Source organism: Hippopotamus amphibius, chromosome X, assembly GCF_030028045.1.
Source record: "Hippopotamus amphibius kiboko isolate mHipAmp2 chromosome X, mHipAmp2.hap2, whole genome shotgun sequence".
In the NCBI taxonomy this organism is placed as follows: Eukaryota; Metazoa; Chordata; class Mammalia; order Artiodactyla; family Hippopotamidae; genus Hippopotamus; species Hippopotamus amphibius.
Window position 1 is genome coordinate 40299142 of NC_080203.1, and position 19594 is coordinate 40318735.

At 41.4% G+C, this 19594-nt stretch overlaps 1 protein-coding gene across 1 annotated transcript in view; it reads left to right on the top strand.

Moving 5' to 3' along the window:
• The first annotated feature begins 832 nt into the window (after positions 1-832).
• The window catches only part of GUCY2F (guanylate cyclase 2F, retinal), an 88092-nt gene continuing 69330 nt past the window's right edge, over positions 833-19594 (top strand). The window contains exons 1-2 of the mRNA XM_057718719.1: positions 833-1562; positions 11594-11895. Coding sequence (XP_057574702.1) covers positions 833-1562; positions 11594-11895 — 1032 coding nt within the window. The remainder of the gene's footprint in view (positions 1563-11593; positions 11896-19594) is intronic.

The window sequence follows — 19594 nt, forward strand, 5'->3', positions numbered from 1 at the left end:
ACTGGTACAAGAGTGTAAAGCAATTATATTCCAATAAAAATATATCCTTTTCCTTTTTTGACCTCTGGGCCTTATTGCATATTATTCCTTCTGCCTGGAAGGCTCGTAGCACCAAGCCTATCACAACCTCGTTTACCTGGCTAACTGTTCTTTCATTGCTTAATTCAGAGAGACGTCCCTCCTCCTCTCTCTTCTCCTCCCCTGAAATTTGGGTTTGGGTGATCCTCTCTGTCTTCCTCTGTCTGGGCTACTTCAATCATAGCACTTTTTACTCTGCATTGCTGTTATCTATTTACATCTGTGTCTGTCCCCAAGAGGGCAGTGTGGTGGAGAAAAATGGGCATATTTGAAACTATAATAATGATACAATATCACTAATATAATGTTAATGACCTGCCAGACCCTGTTAAAAATGTTTTCTGTATGTTAATCCATGTAATCTTACCACACTGTGAGATGAGCAGCTATTACTAAAGATGAATCCACAGTACTTGGTGATGGATGGAATGACGGGCAGAGAAGAAGGGTCTCAGCTGACTACCAGGTTTCTGAACGGAATGGTAAATGGAGGTGCCATCTCCTGAGAAAGGATTACGAGAAGTAAAGGAAGAGGAGGAGTTTTGGTCAGGGTAGGGGAGAGAAACTTTCAGTTTAGGGATTGCCATTCCTTTGCCATTCTTTCATTACTGTTATTTCCAGAAGTTTCAGGAATAATGTGAGTCATACATCTTTTCTTCTGATTGACAGGCATTTGGAAACACGACTGTCCATCTCGGGATAGCAGACTCACCCTCCAGTATCTTTTCATTAGCCTGCTGGAAGCCGGAGGGCTATGTTCTTGGCACCCTGGCCTTTCTCTCACCTTATGCTCTGGTTTGCGGCTCCTGGAAGACAAGGAGGACACCATGGCCTTGCATCCTTCAAGCTCCTGTGGTGTTTGTGCCTCCTGGCTCTTACAACCCTCCTGCAGAAGGTGTGGGCAGCCACCTACAAGATAGGGGTGGTGGGCCCTTGGACTTGTGATCCGTTGTTCTCCAAGGCCCTGCCTGAGGTTGCTGCTCGGTTAGCCACTGAGCGGATCAACAGGGACCCATCGTTTGACCTGGGTTACTCTTTTGAATATGTGATTCTCAGTGAAGACTGCCAGGCTTCCAGGGCTCTCTCCAGTTTCATTTCTGACCACCAGATGGCCTCAGGATTTATTGGACCTGCCAATCCTGGCTACTGTGAGGCAGCCTCGCTCCTGGGAAACAGCTGGGACAAAGGGATTTTCTCTTGGGCTTGTGTGAATTCTGAATTAGACAATAAAAATAGCCACCCGACCTTTTCTCGGACACTCCCTTCTCCCATCCGGGTGCTGGTAACTGTCATGAAATATTTCCAGTGGGCTCACGCTGGAGTCATTTCCTCCGATGAAGACATTTGGGTGCACACAGCCCATCGAGTTGCAGGTGCTCTTCAGAGCCGCGGCCTACCTGTAGGGGTCGTCCTGACCACAGGACAAGACAGCCAAAGCATCCAGAAAGCTCTCCAGCGGATTCGCCAGGCAGACAGAATTCGCAGTGAGTGCTTCCTCCTGGCTCAGCTTTAAATGTGGCTTCAGTGAAAGGATATGATAATATCCAGAACGTTTCCTATCCTCACTCCCTAGGATAGCACATGACTTCCCAGTTCTTCATGCATTTGCCCCTGTTCGATCACACTCGGTCCCCAAGACTGTTCTGATTCAACAGTGCCTGTTTGATGAACTGAATAAAAGTACAAAGACCTCTGTGGTTAAAATGCCCTTGGGTACCAGTGCCTGATCTCAGCACCTGGGTGGGAAAGATCTGCATCAAGAGCAACTGTGGCCACACACCCTCCATGCCCTTAGGACCCCGGTACTTTCAGATCAGCCAAGAAGGGGTGTTCTCATAGCTCTATTTTTTTTTTCAGCAGCAAGCAGAAACTTTATTCATTGGCCAAAGGATGGAGAAGGAGGAGCTCATGTTCTAAAAATACTTTCTCCCCATTACAGGCAAGGCGAAATTCCTGCAGAAAAAGGTGAAGGAGGTTATGGGGTACGGGGATCTTTTATCATCCTGACTTGTGGAAACGGGTGGCGACTTTCCAGAATGCCTCATAGCTCTATTTTTGTCTGGTATAGTCGCTAAGGGAGATTTAGCTTTGATTCCCTTCTGGGTACCTCCCCTCGTAGGTGCCCAGTGCCCCTGAGTCATCACATCTCACTTAGAACCTGTCTTCTCTGGACTCCAAAATGCTTGCCCACCTGCTGCTCACTTTCCATTTACCCAAAGCAGGACTTCTCTCTCTGCAGCACACAACGAGCTCATATGGAGGGACCTAGCTGATAAATAAAAGCATATTAAAATGAGAAGCCTGCCTAAATTGTAACCTTTCCCCTTCCGAGAGAAGTTTTATGTTCAAAGATGATTCTTGCAGAGACTATGCACCACATGTAAAGCAAAGGACTGGCCCACTGACCCAGGGCGAGTTGGGTGCATTTTGGGGAAGGGGAGGGCTCTTCCTTGTCCTCTTCAATCAGATGGATGTCTTTTTCATATACTTACTGCAAGTCCTTGTGACACTTGGTTTTGATTTTTTTTTTCTATTCTAATTTTTTTAATCTCCACTTTACCTTTTCCTGGAAAGTAGCAGTGACTTGTGGGAACACTGCTCATCCTCTATCGCAGTCACTCCATCACATTAGGACAGATAGCTCAGAAACTACTTGTCAAACTGATTACTTCTAGGATTAGTCCTGGTCCCAGTCATTTCCTTAACATAACAATGGACTTGTTAGAGAATGGTCCAGCTTAGGGCTGGCCTGTACCCAGAAGCGCATTTTAAGTTTCAAATGTCTCCAGTATTGGACCTTAATTATGATCATTATGGGAGGATGAAGGCAAGAATTTTTAGTTCCAGGAACTACAGCAGTCTGCTTCCAGCTCCAGTCGACAAGATCCTATCAATGTTAAGCAATCAGTGTGGCTCTGAGTACTTCATAATAGAGCTTGATACTTTCAAAGCAAAGCACAGAATTATTTTTAAAGATATTTCCAGGGAGGAGTCATGCCAGAAACAAGCTAACATATTTAATATCATAACTTTATAATATGTTACAAATCTTCACGAAGCCCAGTGTCTCCTGCAAGTTTACATTCCATGAGCGTTTCACATCCCACCCATTCTAAATAGTATACTCTTTGAAATGACATTTGGCCTCTACCATGAAATGTTAAATAAATCCAGGCCCCAAAGCTCTTTGTGTTGTCAGACTGAGAGAGGTTAGGATTGAGTGCTCACCACCCACAGCTCTTTTGAGGCAGAGAGGTAGCAAATGTACACATTATCGCGGTCCTATTAGAGATTCATTCCTTTAAGTCAATGGTTCTCATTCTGGCTGCACACTGGAAATGCCTGGACATCTTTTCAAGATGATTGGGGCCAGAGTACCAACTCCAGACATTCTGATGGTCTATGGTGAGGCCCCAACAAAGGTATTTTATTTTTTATTTTTTTTATTTTTTATTCTTTGGCTGCGTTGGGTCTTTGCCGGCTTTCTCTAGTTGTGGCAAGTGGGGGCTACTCTTCGATGCAGGGCACGGGCTTCTCATTGCAGTGGCTTCTCTTGTGGAGCACAGGCTCTAGGCACACAGGCTTTAGTAGTTGTGGCTCGCAGGCTCTAGAGCGCAGGCTCAGTAGTTGTGGCGCACGGGCTTAGTTGCTCTGCGGCATGTGGGATCTTCCCTGACCGGGGCTCGAACCTGTGTCCCCTGCATTGGCAGGCAGATTCTTAACCACTGCGCCACCAGGGAAGTCCCCAAAGGTATTTTAAGTAGCTTCCCAGGTGCTTGTAAAATGTAGCCTGAGTCAAGAACCACTACTTCAAGTTCATGAAAGTGCAAATAAATGTTCCCCACTTTAAGTTACCAGACATTTTTTATCTTAATATGACTTTGTTTAATCAGATTGTTTTCTGTATAAGAGTGTGCATCAGCTCACTAAGGGAATGAAAATTTTAAGATGGGGGTGAGGGGTGGGTGGGGGTGGGGATGGGAGCCTGGAAGCCTAGAGAGGGAGGTGTGTGGTTATGGAGCAAAGAAAGACCCTGGGTAGGGAGAAACGCAACAGAAAGTGCAGTAGGGACTCAGAAAGGGAGATAAAAGAGAGCAAAGACAAAGCTCTGCTCTCCAGGATTTTACACTGGATTTCTGACAAAACATAGGCAGACTCAGGTGAGGCATGCTAGGACCTCAGCGGTATGAATCAGAATGTGGGTAGGCTGGGGATGGATGTGGGGAAACTGAGCCATTGGTTGAGATGTGGCCTGAGTATGACCTCTGGCACCTCAGCGTGCACTGTCCAAAGCAGTGTGTGGTACTCACACTTGGCACAGCTAGTTGTTGGTATCAGAGGGTGCTCCAAGTGGTGGGTAGGATATGACAGAAGGACTTGCAGAAGGGGAGTGAGTCTTAAAGTAAGATAAGCTTGTCATCCACTTGATCATCTATTGAGACTAGTGCTCCAGCCAATAGGAGCATGAGAAGCAGGATTCAGAGTATGAATATAAATAGAGTACCAGGACTTTAGCCGCGAGGCCTAGGGTTCAGGGCACATCTCTGATCCAATCAGAGAATGGGAGATCTGGTGAGAAACTGAGCCAGAAGTTAATGAGTATGGATTGGGCCAACAGAGCAGCGAGGATGGTTACAATACACCAGATCCAGCATATCCTAGATGAAATCTCTAGCCGATTTTCTAGCCCCTTGCAACTGGTAGAACTGAGCCTGGGAAAGTATTCCTAGCTGTTAACTATTGTGACTGAAAAAGCACTAAGGTTTTTGTGGTAACCTCAGCTGAGAAGGGCTGAGGAAGGCAGTACTTGGCCTCTTCCTTATTCTGCTGGATATGAGGCTACTTCCTAACACTGTGGGCCCCCAAGCAAATTTTCAGAGAAGGACCTTTTGTGATGTACAAAATATAGTGGAAAAGGATCCTTTCCTTTGGAGAGCACTGGCAATACTTGGAAGTAATGGAAATAGTTGGAAGATTGGTTTTGTCTGATCTACTCACCATAACAGTGGCTACAGCCCCATGTGGCAGTGGTAGTGGTGGCGGCAGTGAGGGATAGTGAGGGGGAGGGAGGGTACCGCTGGTGTGCCACTTCTCTTTCTTGTAAATTTACGTTTCCAATTATCACTAGCACCTTACTAGAGTCAGAAGGAAGGTCTTTCCAAGAAACCAGTCTAAATTTTGCTTACACAACAGCAAGACAATGATAAAATGATAAAATTTAGTAGTAAAGATGATCTAACAATAATAATGGTTGTGGGCTCTTGGAAGGAGAAACAGCAGGGGTGTTAAGAGAGGCGGCCATTGAAAGCAACCATAATACCACTTTACATGTGAACAGCTCTCTACAGTTTACAAGGTATTTGCATATAGATAATGTTATTTAACCCTCAGGGTTATCCAGGGGAAAGGTATTTTCTTTCACATTTTACAACATCTGTGACTCTCACATAACAAGTAGGTAGGTGTCGACATTATTAACACCAAAGAATGGGGTAAATGAAGTACCAGAGAAGGGGGGATTCAGCCTCTCCCAGATTGGCAGCTCACTTCCTTTAAGCTTCAGAGGCAATTACCAATTATCCTTGTTTCTGACAAAATCATATAGGAGAGATATTAATCAAGGACAAAGGCCTCCACTTACGGTCAGGGCTGCTGTATGCGGTTGTGCCCCGCACAAGGGAATCTAGCTGAGTGGGCACGAGGGCCAACATTCAGTTCACTCTCTGCTCCTTAAACCGTGAGTCCTGTTGGAGATTTTGATCCAATGGCACAAAAGAGCATCACTCACCAGGCAGAACACCTGTGGGACTGCAATTACCCAGAAGTGCTTTTGCTAATTCTCACAAAGACTAGCAGGAGGCCCCACTAAAAAGCTCTTTAGAGAACTTTTCAAATGGCTATTTCGAGCCCTCCTCCCTCCTCCTCACCTTTTTGCCTATCAATGCTTGGCTGATTGTGAAATCCTTTCAAGTTGGGTTTACTAGGTTGTTGAACCATTTGGGGATTCCTTTAAATCCTTCCAAATTGGGAAAGTATCATTACAATATGATGTTCAGTAACTAGGACACAGTCAGAATGTCCTTCTCTTGTTCTTCCAAAATTAGATACCTTATTACTACCTCATTGACAGGGACCTGGCTAGCCTCTTCTATCTATTGAAGATTCTTGACATAAAAAACCAATAATAATAATATCAATGATAATAGCTAATATATATCAAGAATTTATTATATGCTAGTCATTTTGCAAAGGTTTTATATAGACCATCTCATTCAATTCTTGCAACATCCCTATAAAGTAAGGCCAATTACTATTTAATGCACTTCATGGATGAGACTTTGGAGGCTAAGAGAGGTTAAATAACTTGCCCAATGTCACACAGCTAGTGAGTGGGAAAGCTAGGATATGTATTCAGGTTGATCTAAAGCAGTGACTCAAACCTAAGTGAGACCAGAATCCCCTGGAGTGCTTGCATCCCTCTTCCAGAGTTTCTGACTCAGGAGGGCTGGGATAGGGCCCCAGAATTTGCATTTATAACCAGTTCAAGGTAGTACTGATGCTGCTGGTCCAGGGATCATACTTTGAGAATCACTGGTTTAATGAAAGACTTATGCTCTACTGCCTCCTGTCCACTTGAGGGATGCCCCTAAAGCATACTCCCTTGAGATCCTGTGTTCCATGGTGTATCATTTAGCCTCTCCAATTTTCTCTCTTAACTTTTGGGCCCACTGATGAAATTCAAGTGCCTCAAGGTAACAAGTGTTGCCCCAGTTTTCCTACAGTAATAAGAATAGTGATACTGTAATACTGTGGCCAAGAGCCTTACTGCTGATAGGGAATTTGGTATAGGTAAATATAAGTGAATGTAAATAATGAAAGGACACCTTGCTCTCGTGAATGGGTCCACTATCAGTAATGATATAATTATTGAAGACCTAGCCCAGGAGGAAATCTCTAAACATCTACACTTCCTGCGTTCAAGAGGCCTTATCTGCACAGCAGTTTAGGAAAAGTTGAAGAAAACATATGTTGCAAGGTACAGAGAAATATTAAAGACATAAGCTGGGCAATGATGTGAAGGCAATAAAAGTACCTGTAATACCAGTTTTACTGGGTATGAAAAAAACACCATCTGCCCTTGAATGTAATATGTGTCTGACAGCATGCTGACCTACTTGGACCAGTTTGACACTGGTGGCAGGTAAGTAAGTGGTGGTCTCAGGACTTAAGGCCAAAAATGTGTGCAGTGTCTTCAGACAATGGAAATTGCCACATATCACGTACTATGGTTTGAGGGCCTCCTGCATGGAATCACACTTTGGGGGTGGTTGAGAAACACGCAGAGTCCAGAGCCTCCCACCCTCTTTTTATGTATCCATTTTATAGAGTGGGTGGGGGAGAACTGAGAGGAGGAGGGTGTGAATCTACTTCTTTCAGAGTGTGGCCGGATGGGGGTGAATCCTGGGAGAATGTGAGACCTGGGATAAATCACACTGGATGCCACCCTCCTCCTCTGGCCTGCTTACTCTCCCATTTCTCTCAGTTTGTTAACATAGAATAGGTTAAAATGAAGGTTAGTGGTAGGAAATGTCACAGAGGGATTAAAATGAAAATTAAGGACAATAGGATGGAGGGTTTCTGTGGATTGGGAGCAGTACTGTGCGCTCACAATATGAATATGACTCCTAAGAACTTCTCCAGCAATAGCTAGTGAAACCATTTTCATCTCACAAGGTGTGAGACTGGGCCCAGGTTCCTCCACCAAGCACTCCATAGTCAGTAATCTGGGAGAAATAAAATTTGCTTTTGGAGAAATACAGTTCCTCTATCTCAAGGAAGTATTGGACAGAGTATTTCAATATAGGAAGAGAGATAGGAGTTGAGTGACTTGGGAATTGGCTTCTCCTAGAGTTTCATGAAATTTTCTGCTGCTAGCATTGAGGGTGAAGGAGAGGGTCTGGAGCAGCCTGCCTTAGTGGGTACCACAGTATGAAGACATAGCTGCTACACAACCCAAGTGCGGCTCAGGTAGCTCAGAGAAAGTGCTAATATCATATTAGATGGGATCTCAGGAGGATGTATCTCCTGGTCCTTGTTTAGGCTATAGAGTGGCTTGACTGTTAACAATCAGGATGGAAACTTACAAATTAATATTATTCAGTGATCACCTGTTGACCCAGGTCTTGTTGAGGATTTAAGGTTTCTGTCCACTAATCCTTTCCTGACAACTTACAGGTAAAATCCCATTTTAATGAATGTCATTTTGAGATAATAAAGCTATTTAGTAAAATAATCATGTAGAACAGATGCATCCAGAAATCCCTATTCACAAAGCACTCAATCTATTAAATTAAGATGGTGCTGTTTGCATTCAGTATTTATGCTTTCTATTTTAATCATGTTCAATGGCAAAGTCTTACCTTGCAAAGAAATAGAGTAGCCTGTGGTCATTCCCTCCTGAGGCTTCCATTTCATCATCTGTAAAACAATGGAAGAGTAAGATGGGCTACATGGTTTCAAAGGGTCTTTCCAGTTATAAAAATTCTGACTCCGCCTGAAATAGCCTCAGTGTGGGCCAATGAAAGGAAAATTAAGAGGAGAGATTCAGGCTGAGGGTAAGGTCTTGAGCATAGTTAATGATACAAAACACTAAACACAGGCATGTTAGTATCTACCTGCCCAGCAAATATCCCTTCGAATTGTTCCTCTACGCCCATGTCTCACATCTCAAGGAACCCACAAAAGACACCCAAGTACACAACTGCTCTTTCTGAAATTTTCAAACGTTCATTGTTCATTGGGTATATAACATGTACCAGGATACAGAAATAAATAAAATACAGTTTTTGACTTCAAGGAACTCATGGTTTCACAGTAGAGGCTGACATAAATAAATAATAGCAATAAATCTTATAAGTGCTGTGACAGAAGTCAGTTCAGTGTACAGTGGGGCTCAAAACCAGTGTCACAAGTTGGTACCCCAGAAAAAAGAATGGCAGATGGAGATTTGTGTGCAGGAAGCTTATTGGGGGAATGCTTTCAAGGACAACACCTGTAAAGGAGAGACAGCAGTAGGATTGGGAAAAGAGAAAAATTAAATTGTCATGCAGTCACAACAAAGGTCCCATGCAGTCCCAACGGGAGCTCTGAAGCTGGGATGGCCCTTCAGGGTTGTCCAGAATTAAGGAGTGTTGGCCTTTATGCCTCCATATTGACCAGTCATTGGGTACAGGCTGATGCGGAGAAAGGAGTGCAACGTGATAATTGTTTAACAGCCAGTTTATCGGGGGAGGAGGGGAAAGCCCTGATCTGTAATATTTGTTGATTTCCATGGTGTTATGATGCCCACCATGGCTAATTTCAAGCTACCAACATGACATAAAATCCCTGAAAATTTAATCATAGGCTCTTGTGAACCAGTGCAAGGCAGCTCCAGCACACTACTAAGGGGATGCACCCTTGGGAGAGGTGGTTCTCCTCAGCTGAGGGCAATTCCCTGAGAGTTATCAGCTATTATCTCCAAGCATTCCCAGTAGGTAGGAGAATGAATGCTTCATTCCTGAAGGTTGCATCTGACAGGCACACAACAGTGCCCAATACACATAGTATACGTTAAAATATTTGCTGTATTTCAACCAACACAAAGCACTTAGTTCTAATTAACATGTTCCATCCAGGGAAATAATTTTAATATTTCTTTAAGTTAATTAAGTGAATTTTATCTGTACTGGGTAAGCTTGGTCTCATCATCTAATCTCTGTTTTTGTAGAAGAAAGATGCCAATACTGACTCACTTGCCAACTTGACCCAACTTACTGTTGGAAGAACTGGCCAGCTACCTGAAGTACTTGATTAGACTCAATCTTTCCCCTCAATGGATATGTTACTGAATTAATTTGACCAAAGTGATTCATGTTTAATGGTGTAGCCAAATTTAGGGAGTAAGGGGCCTTCGGTTCTAGTTTCTCTTTCTAAATCCAATCATTGCCTTGTCGGACTTCTCTGTCACTCCATTTTCCCATTATACAACGCGTGATTATGAACAAGGGAGGCTGAATTCCTTGTGTGGCTCACGAACTAGCTCCAAAGATATCCCTAGAGTATTCAAAGGAAGGTTTGCGCATCAGAATACATGTAGAACATCTCAGGGTAATTATATTGAAGGAGCTAATGGTCATTTGAAAATTAAAGTTATGGGGGGGTGGTGTGTGTGTGTTTGGTGTTTAAATCAACTTCATAGCGTACTAGGTACACCTTAAAAAATGAAGGGTACCAGCTCTGGCTCAAAGGGGATATTTTCTGGGGGTATTTAACAAGTACAAAGAAGGTTTTTGAAAATAGATGAAGCAATACGTAAATGCCAAAGACCAATCATTGAACGTAGTTTAAGCATACTCAGTTCCTGAGATTAAAGGTTCCATGTAAGCATGTATAATTAATATTTACCCATGGCAGTAGGGTCTTTGTCTTTCTTCAAGGAGCTCAGAATACTTGCCAGGCATTATCTAATTAAACTACTCAATGTACCTGTGAAATGCATTGGAATCTACATTTTAAAGATGTGGGCGCTGAAGCACAAGTGGGCTTAAACTGAACTCATTTAGCATGCCAAGGGCAAAATTGGATATAAGACTTTTGGTCTCATGACCTAGCTACCATTCTTCAACCGTGGGCTCCACTAATCCACTCTATTCTAGCATAGCCTTGCCAAACAACATAGTTGCATAAGTCTGGCAAGAAATAAAGCGAGTGCAAAGTAGTTCCAATACAGGGAAGTTGGATTTTTAAAAATTGAACATATCACCTGTAATATTAGTGTGAGTTAGTGCCATTCATTGTCTATAATGGCCTTGGTAAGGGTGGGAACAGTCTGTCAACATCTGTTAGAATGTATGTTTGTAGGAGGTAGGCAATAAAAAGCAACAGTGGATATGGGAATGTCTCCCATCTTTTCCCTGTAGTCTTCTTATTGTTAGGTGTAATAATAGCTACCATTTATTGAGCTCTGTGTGCTAAGCCCGTTACATGGATTGCTCCTTCAGTCATCACTATTACCCCATGAAGTGTTGGGCTGGCCAAAAAGTTCATTCGGGTTTTTCCCATACAATCGTATGGAAAACCCTGAACGAACTTTTTGGCCAACCCAATACGTATTTATTACTTCCATTGTATGAATGAGGCAGAGAGAGGTTAAGTAATTTACCTAAGGGTATACAGCTGGTAGCTAATTTTCCAACCCCAAAGCCTCTTCATTATGCTACCTCCCACTTGCTATATTTGTTCTTATTCCAGTCTAGTATTCGGCTCTGCAGCCTGTAGACGTGTCTGGTTTTTCCCTATTGCCTAATGAGTCCCTGAAAATACCTCAGCCTCAGCTCAGGGTTTCAACATCTTGCTTATCTTAAAGATACAAATTGGTTATAATACATTTATTTGTTTCTCCCAAGCTGTAGTTTTTGGTACTATATTTTACTAACATATTGCCGCCATAACCTCCCTGCTTTATCGTTTTCAGTAATCATCATGTGTATGCATTCGACCTTGATTGGGGGAGAGACTCAGACACATCTTTTGGAATGGGCTCACGATCTGAAAATGACTGATGGAACCTATGTCTTTGTTCCCTATGATGCCCTGCTCTACAGTTTACCTTATAAGCATACCCCCTACCATGTTCTAAGGAACAATGCAAAACTCCGGGAAGCCTATGATGCTGTGTTGACCATCACAGTGGAGTCCCAAGAAAAGACCTTCTATCAAGCCTTTACGGAGGCAGCAGCTAGAGGTGAAATTCCTGAGAAGCTGGAGTCAGATCAAGTAAGTGCAGATTCACATGAACAGAAAACCTCAAAAATCAGGAAGGTAAATAGTTTTCCTATCAAGTGCCTCTATTCCATATGAAACTCAGTCAATAGCAGGCAACCACATACAAATTAAAAACACGTTTTGTTTGCAGAAAACATTTATAAAACAAAGACACATTATTGGAGTTTTTGTTTGTTTTTGTTTCTTAATCTTCAAGCAACCGAAATGATAGCACATAGCCATGAAGAAGAAATAAAATGTGTTTAAGAACAGGGAAACAAAACTTTAATATGTACTAGTGCTGTTCAAGGCGGACTAGTAAAAGGAAGTCTTGTTTCTGACACGTTTGCAACCAATTCAACAATAAGAGAGCTAGTATATAAGAAGATATTACCTTTACTATTAAGCTGGTATTGGAGAACGCAGCTTCTGTCTACATACATTTGAGTTTCCTAGTATTTTTTAAAAATGTTTGTTTGTTTATTTATTTAGGTTGCGTTGGGTCTTCATTGCTGCTCGCGAGCTTCTAGTTGTGGCGAGTGGGGGCTACTCCTCATTGTGGTGCGTGGGCTTCTCAGTGAGATGGCTTCTCTTGTTGCGGAGCACAGTCTCTAGGCGAGTGGGCTTCAATAGTTGCAGTGCGTGGGCTCAGTAGTTGTGGCTCACAGGCTCTAGAGCACAGGCTCAGTAGTTGTGGCACACGAGGTTAGTTGCTCCGCAGCATGTGGGATCTCTGCAGCATGTGGGATCTTCCTGGAGCAGGGCTCAAACCCGTGTCCCCTGCATTGGCAGGCAGATTCTTAACCACTGCGCCACCAGAGAAGTCCTGAGTTTCCTAGTATTGAATCTGAGGATTGATCAGACTTGTCAGTCTAGTTGCCAGCATTGCTGGACCCCTATATTCCTGTTCCATGAAGACACGCCTTTTGAAAGAGCATAGTGGAGCATGTACTCCCTATAGGTAGCTTAATCCCAAGAGAAAGAAGTTAGGAGGGCCTGGGCTTCACATGTTTAGGTCTCCTTCCAAACTAACCAGTCAGATTAAGTCATTCCTTTGTGGGAAGGAATGAGTAAGGGGGTGAAGAGATCAGGTGTTTTTTGCTAGTAGAGCTATCTCTGTATGAAAGGAATCATTTGGAATGGGGAAGAATTCCTCCCTAATAATATACAAGAAATAATATTTATGTATGTATACATGAATATATGTATAAGCATATTTCAGATTCAAATCACAGCCATTTGAGGGCTAGTGGAAGGAAAAGCAGTAGGGACAGGATGAAACCAGAGACATGAATGGACAAAAATAAAATGGACCAAAAAACGGACAGAAGACAAAAACAAAGAGGGAAAAATACAAAGAAGACAAGGAATATGAGAGGAAGATGGGGAGGCCAAAGATAGATTAGAAAATATACAGAGGGGATTTTTCTAGGTTAGAGGCCAGATGTAGAAGGTAGTCATTTTCAGAAGTATTTAGAATGGCACATAAATAAGTTTAAAAATTCTAGCATTTGCTAGCATATTGTATTAGTTATAATGTTCTGGCTGTGACTAACAGACAGCTCAACACAAAATGGCCCGAGTAAATATTTTTTTTCAAAATTGGAAGATATGGGGGCTTTAGCGTCAGTTAATTCAGCTGCTCAGTGATGCTGTCAGTGAACCAGGTTCTTTTCATCTTTCTACTTTACAGTCATAGCATGCTAGCTTGCCCTCATGATCTGGTTGCTCTCCTGGTCCCAAGACTCCTGGACATCACATCCAAGTGGAACTGTCTACAGACAAAAATGGGGAATGTCCCTCTCTTGTGTCTCTTTTTAAGAGTGAGGAAATCTTGCCCAGAAGCTCCTTAAGCAGACTTCTCCCCACACTTTCCTGGTCACGATCGTGTCCCCAACCTGTACCAAAACTAATAATTTAGAAAGAGGAATGAGACCATCGTGACTGATCCTATGGCTGCTGGAAAAGTGTGCACAAAATTGAGATTCCATTAGCAAGGGAGAAGGCTATCAGAAAGGCAGCTGGTTGGGCCTAACACTCACATTCTCCGTGATTTCTCCTTTTTGTGTACTATTTATTTCTTTATCCTGTGCACTGCCTCTCTCTCTGAATACATGATTCAGATGAAACTTGGGTTTTCTTATCTCTTTCTGTCCTGAGTATTGATAGCAAAGATTTTGCTGATTCTTGTTCTAATAAAAAAGTGACTAGCAGAGATATTAACAGTGTTGGATTTGAACTTTATTGCCACTGATACATTTATAATAAATCTTTCTTTTAGGAGACACACACATATTTGATTGAAAACAATTCATTGATTTGGTCAAGAATGGCAAGAATTCCTCAAACTGCTAAGAATGCTTGTTCAAACCAGTTGTTTGGTGTATTTATAGGCAAGCAATCATATGGTGAATTTTGTACTTTTTATCCAATGATATGGCCTCACATAGATACAAGACTAAATCATTTTTTTACTTGAATCATAGGATTGAGGGAAATAGAAAGAGGTGTGTGTATGTGTGTGTGTGTGTATGTACGTATCATATATATAAGCACATATTTTGATACAAAAAACTCAAACCTTCTGCTCTTAATATTTGTTCCAATCTCTTTGAGCTTGTGGAAAACATAAGGTAATTAAGGTAAAAAAAAAAAAAGACTCCATGAGTGTGGTTGCTAGGCAGCCGGTAGTCTGCTTTAGACAAGGAAATAGAGAGTGAAAACAAAGACTCTAAAGCTTATTAAAAAAAAAGCTTTTTTGGATGCATTTCTACCCCCACTTTGCAGGTGCCTTGGCTTTACTTTCATAACCAAAGAATGATAGAAGAGTGAGACAATTATTTTCACGTCTCTGATAAACAAACCCCCCTGTTTTCCTAAATTACCTTGCTAAAAGGTATGTTTGAAAGGAGGTAATATAGCAGAAAGAGCATATGATAAGGAGTTAGACAAACTTGGGTTTAAATCTTAGCTCTCAATCTTACTAGCTGCGTGTCCTTGGGCAAGTTACTTAGATTTTTGAGTCTCAATTTTGCCATCTGTAAAGTGGGTTAGTGGCCTATAGTTTCTAAGATTATTGTGAAGATTAAGCAAAGTAATATCTGTAAAGTAACTAGCAGAGTGCCTGACTTACAGCTACTTCTTTTCCACCTTTTCTCTTTGGGGCCAGCATGACCTTATTGGTTGATGGTGACCTAGCATTTAAGTTGCAGTCTGACCTCAGCTTCCTACTCTCTTGAAGTTTTATGATTACTGGCACAGAATCGCTCAATAGTTTCAGCTTTCAAAATTATTTCACTTTCAGAATTCCAAATGGTATTTTCTCAGATCAAATTATGTAGATCAATGTTTACTTATCCCTGGGCTCCTGTTATTGTTTTTTCTAATCAGTCAACAGATCAACAACTATTTATTAAGCACTTGCCATGTGCCATGCACTATGCTGAACTTCAGAGAGAACAGGAAACAAGACAGGATTTTTGTCAGTAGTTTGTTGTAGCCAGTTCATAAAAGCCAATTGTGTTCCTCGTTTCCAAACACTGTGTTCAGTGGCATCCTGTTGGTAGCTTGAATCAGGCATTGTGAGTATTTACACCCCAGAAATTGGTAAATGCTACAAGTAAGAATTTTTTTCCCTCTTCATAGAGCTGTTGCCAACATTTACTAGCACATCACTTGTTCCTGCTCTTATGGGGCTTAAATTCTAATGAAAGGGAGACTGTAAATGAGTAAACAAATGTATGAGAAAGATGGCTATATTTCTCCCTCGCCCAATAACTTGCAATGAAATTGAAATTTCTATATATAGGCTATATTGCTTATAGTAGTGGTTTGCATCCTTTTAGTTTATACGCTTGCCTCTTCAAAAAATTAAAAAAAAAAAACTATCAAAGCCATGCATGCACATAGTTTCAAAAGTCAAGAAATGCTAAAACGTTTTGTATCAACAACAAAGCAGTTCCTAGGCCTTCCTCCCATTCTTCATCAGAAACAACCACTTTTGTGTCTTTTAGTCCTTTATTGTGGTATTTATATTTCTGAATACCATACTGCTACTGGTTTCTTGATTACTTGGTTTTGGACAATATTTTTTGACTTCCCATTATAGTTGAGGATTGTTAGCTCTTACATACTTCCTGACCCTCCTTCAGAACCTCAATATAGTTGTCACAATTTTTAGTTAAATTCATATTTTGTATTTTTAGTATTATACCTATCTAAATATCATTCATAGATGATCCATGTGGTATACTATGGTAAATAACTCATTTCAAGTATAACTTTTAATTTTTACTGGAATTAATAATTGCTTTATTTTTTAGTTTACCTTAATTTGGATTTCTAAGTCTTTCTGTACAGTCTGATAAAGCTGTAGAATCCTCTCAAAACAATTTTATACATAGTAAAATCTGTTAAATCCCTTATCAATTTCATTTGTTTTTCCTGAGGGACTCTGTCCTCCTATTCCAATCTAAACTTCTTGCTCTCTAAGGCTGCTGTACAGCTGTTATGGTAGGCTCTCCCTTTTCATCACCCTGGAAATTCCTTTGCTCTTTCTTCTGTGCTGGATTCACTATTCATGAGTCTTATGGCTCCCATTTTCTTGTTTACTCTCTCATTTTCATTGAGCACATCCCTTAGTACCTTCTGAAAAAGGTATACAGGAGGTAAACTTTTTTTCTAAATAAATTTATTTATTTATTTGTTTTACTGGCTGTGTTGGGTCTTTTTTGCTGTGTGCGGGCTTTCTTTTAGTTGCAGTGAGTGGGGGCTACTCTTCGTTGTGGTGCATGGGCTCCTCATTGTCGTGGCTTCTCTTGTTGCAGAGCATGGGCTCTAGGCGTGTGGGCTTCAGTAGTTGCAGCACATGGGCTCAATAGTTGTGGCTCACGGGCTCTAAAGCGCAGGCTCAATAGTTGTGGCACATGGGCTTAGTTGCTCCGCGGCATGTGGGATCTTCCCAGACCAGGGATCGAACCTGTGTCCTCTGCATTGGCAGGCAGATTCTTAGCCACTACTCCACCAGGGAAGTCCCTGAGAGTCTTCATTCTATCTTCACTATTGATTGGTAGTTTGATTAAATAGATAAATCTAGGTTAAAAATTATTTTCTTTTGTATATATATGCCACATCTTCTTTATCCATTCATTTGTTGATGGGCATTTAGGTTGCTTCCATGTCCTGGCTATGGTAAATAGTGCTGCAATAAACATTATGGTACATGTTTCTTTTGGGATTATGGTTTTCTCTGGGTATATGCCCAGTAGTGGGATTACTGGGTCATATGGAAGTTCCATTTTTAGTTTTTTAAGGAACCTCCAAACTGTTTTCCATAGTGGCTGTACCAACTTACAGTCCCACCAAGAGTGCAGGAGAGTTCCCTTTTCTCCACACCCTCTCCAACATTTGTTGTTTCCAGATTTTGTGATGATGGCCATTCTGACCGGTGTGAGGTGATACCTCATTGTGGCTTTGACTTGCATTTCTCTGATGATGAGTGATGTTGAGCATCTTTTCATGTGTTTGTTGGCCATCTGTATGTTTTCTTTGGAGAAATGTCTATTTAGGTCTTCCGCCCATTTGTGGATTGGGTTATTTGCTTTTTTGGTATTAAGCTTCATGAGCTGCTTGTATATTTTGGAGATTAATCCTTTGTCCATTGCTTCGTCGGCAAGTATTTTCACCCATTCTGAGGGTTGCCTTCTTGTCTTGTTTATGGTTTCATATTACTCAGCTATAAAAAGGAATGAAATGGAGCTATATGTAATGAGGTGGATAGACCTAGAGTCTGTCATACAGAGTGAAGTAAGCCAGAAAGAGAAAAACAAATACTGTATGCTAACTCATATATATGGAATCAAAAAAAAAAAAAGGTACTGATGAACCCAGTGACGAGACAAGAATAAGGACGCAGATGCAGAGAATGGACTGGAGGACATGAGGTTGGGGGGGCGGGGGGCAAAGGCGAAGCTGGGATGAAGTGAGAGAGTAACATAGACATATATATACTACCAACTGTAAAATAGATAGCCAGTGGGAAGTTGCTGTATAACAAAGGGAGATCAACTCGATGATGGATGATGCCTTAGAGGGCTGGGACAGGGAGGGTGGGGGGGAGTCGCGGGAGGGAGGGAATATGAGGATATGTGTATAAATACAGCTGATTGACTTTGGTGTACCTCCAAAACTGGTACAAGAGTGTAAAGCAATTATATTCCAATAAAGAGCTTAAAAAATTATTTTCTATTAGCACTTTGAAGACATGGCACAATTGTCTTCTTATTTCCACTGTTGGTGAGAACTCCAATGTCATTCTTATTCCTGATCCTTTGATGCAACCTGTTTTCACTCCTTCTTATCTCACCCAGAAACTTTTAAGGTTATCTCTTTCTTCCTAATGTAATGAAATTTCATGATTATGCCTGGGTCTTTGACATGTATTATGCTATATATTTGGTGGGACCTTTCAATCTAGAAGCTCATTCTGCCTAGAAAATTTTCTTTCCTTTTTTTTTTTTTGATAATTTCCTCAACAACATTGTCTTTGTTCTTTCTGAAAATGCTGTTAGTTGGATATAAGGTTGCCTGGGTTGAGTTTTTTAATTGTATTATTAGTTCTCTTTTAGTTTTTCTTACTGGAATAATTCCTCAATTTTGTGTTCTGACTCATACTGATTAAAAAATTTTTTTGCTATCATATTTTTAATTTCCAAGAATTGATTCTTATTGTTTGATTATTCTATTTTTATAGCATCCCATTTCTGTTTCATGAATATAGTATTTTCTGTTATTTCTCTGAAGACATTCATTACGGTTTCTTTGAAGTTTTCTTCTGCTTTTTGTGTTCTCCTCCATTCCTAATTTTTCATGCTTCTTTGTTTTGTTCTTTTTATTTAATCTTGGAACTTTCCTTAAATGTCTGATGATCCTGGCTGTCTGTATATATTTAAAAGTGAAGCTTTAAGAGGAGGATTTGAAAGTGTATGTACACGGTGGGTATGTTGACCTGTGGGCTTAGGTATAGGGCAATTGGCTTCCCAACTGGTTTATTTTTTCTTCAATATCTGTAGATCTTGTCTCTGGAGCTAGTCACTTTCTTCAGAGAAGAAAGCTTCAGTCTCCTGCCTGGGGGTTGCAATCCTGGTTGTCACTATTCTAGGAGCCATGTTGGGGGAAGTAGACTGGGATTCTCATCATTAAGTGTGAACACTTAAACTTCATCACTCTGTTTTTATGGGCCGCCTCACTCTCACTGTCATTTGGGTCAAGTGTCCCAGCTCTAGAGCTGCACTGAATCAGTTTAACCTGTTTCCTGCAGAGATCTGGCTCTCCTTGGTAGAGGTGGGACGGCAGAAGTCTAGCTGCTCCTTACACAGGCATTCAAAGCTATTCCTCTTTCCGTGCTCTGCCTAAACTTCACCTCTGTACATAGTGCCTCTAATTCCTAAGCCTTTCCAGGATTCACAGGGAGTAAATCTGCTTGATGCTTACCAATATTCCCCTCTTCAGATACTTTGATGTAATCACCCTCCACTTTGCTAAACAGTTACCACTCCTGTAGCAGCTTTCTATCTTCATATTCTGTGGTTCGAGATTGTACGTCTTCTAATATCATTAGATATGGAGGTTTATTGTTTTTGTTTCTTGCGCTTATTGTTTGGGAGTGATGTTTGAGAGGAGGAAGGGAGTGAAGGAAAAAATTCTTGATTTT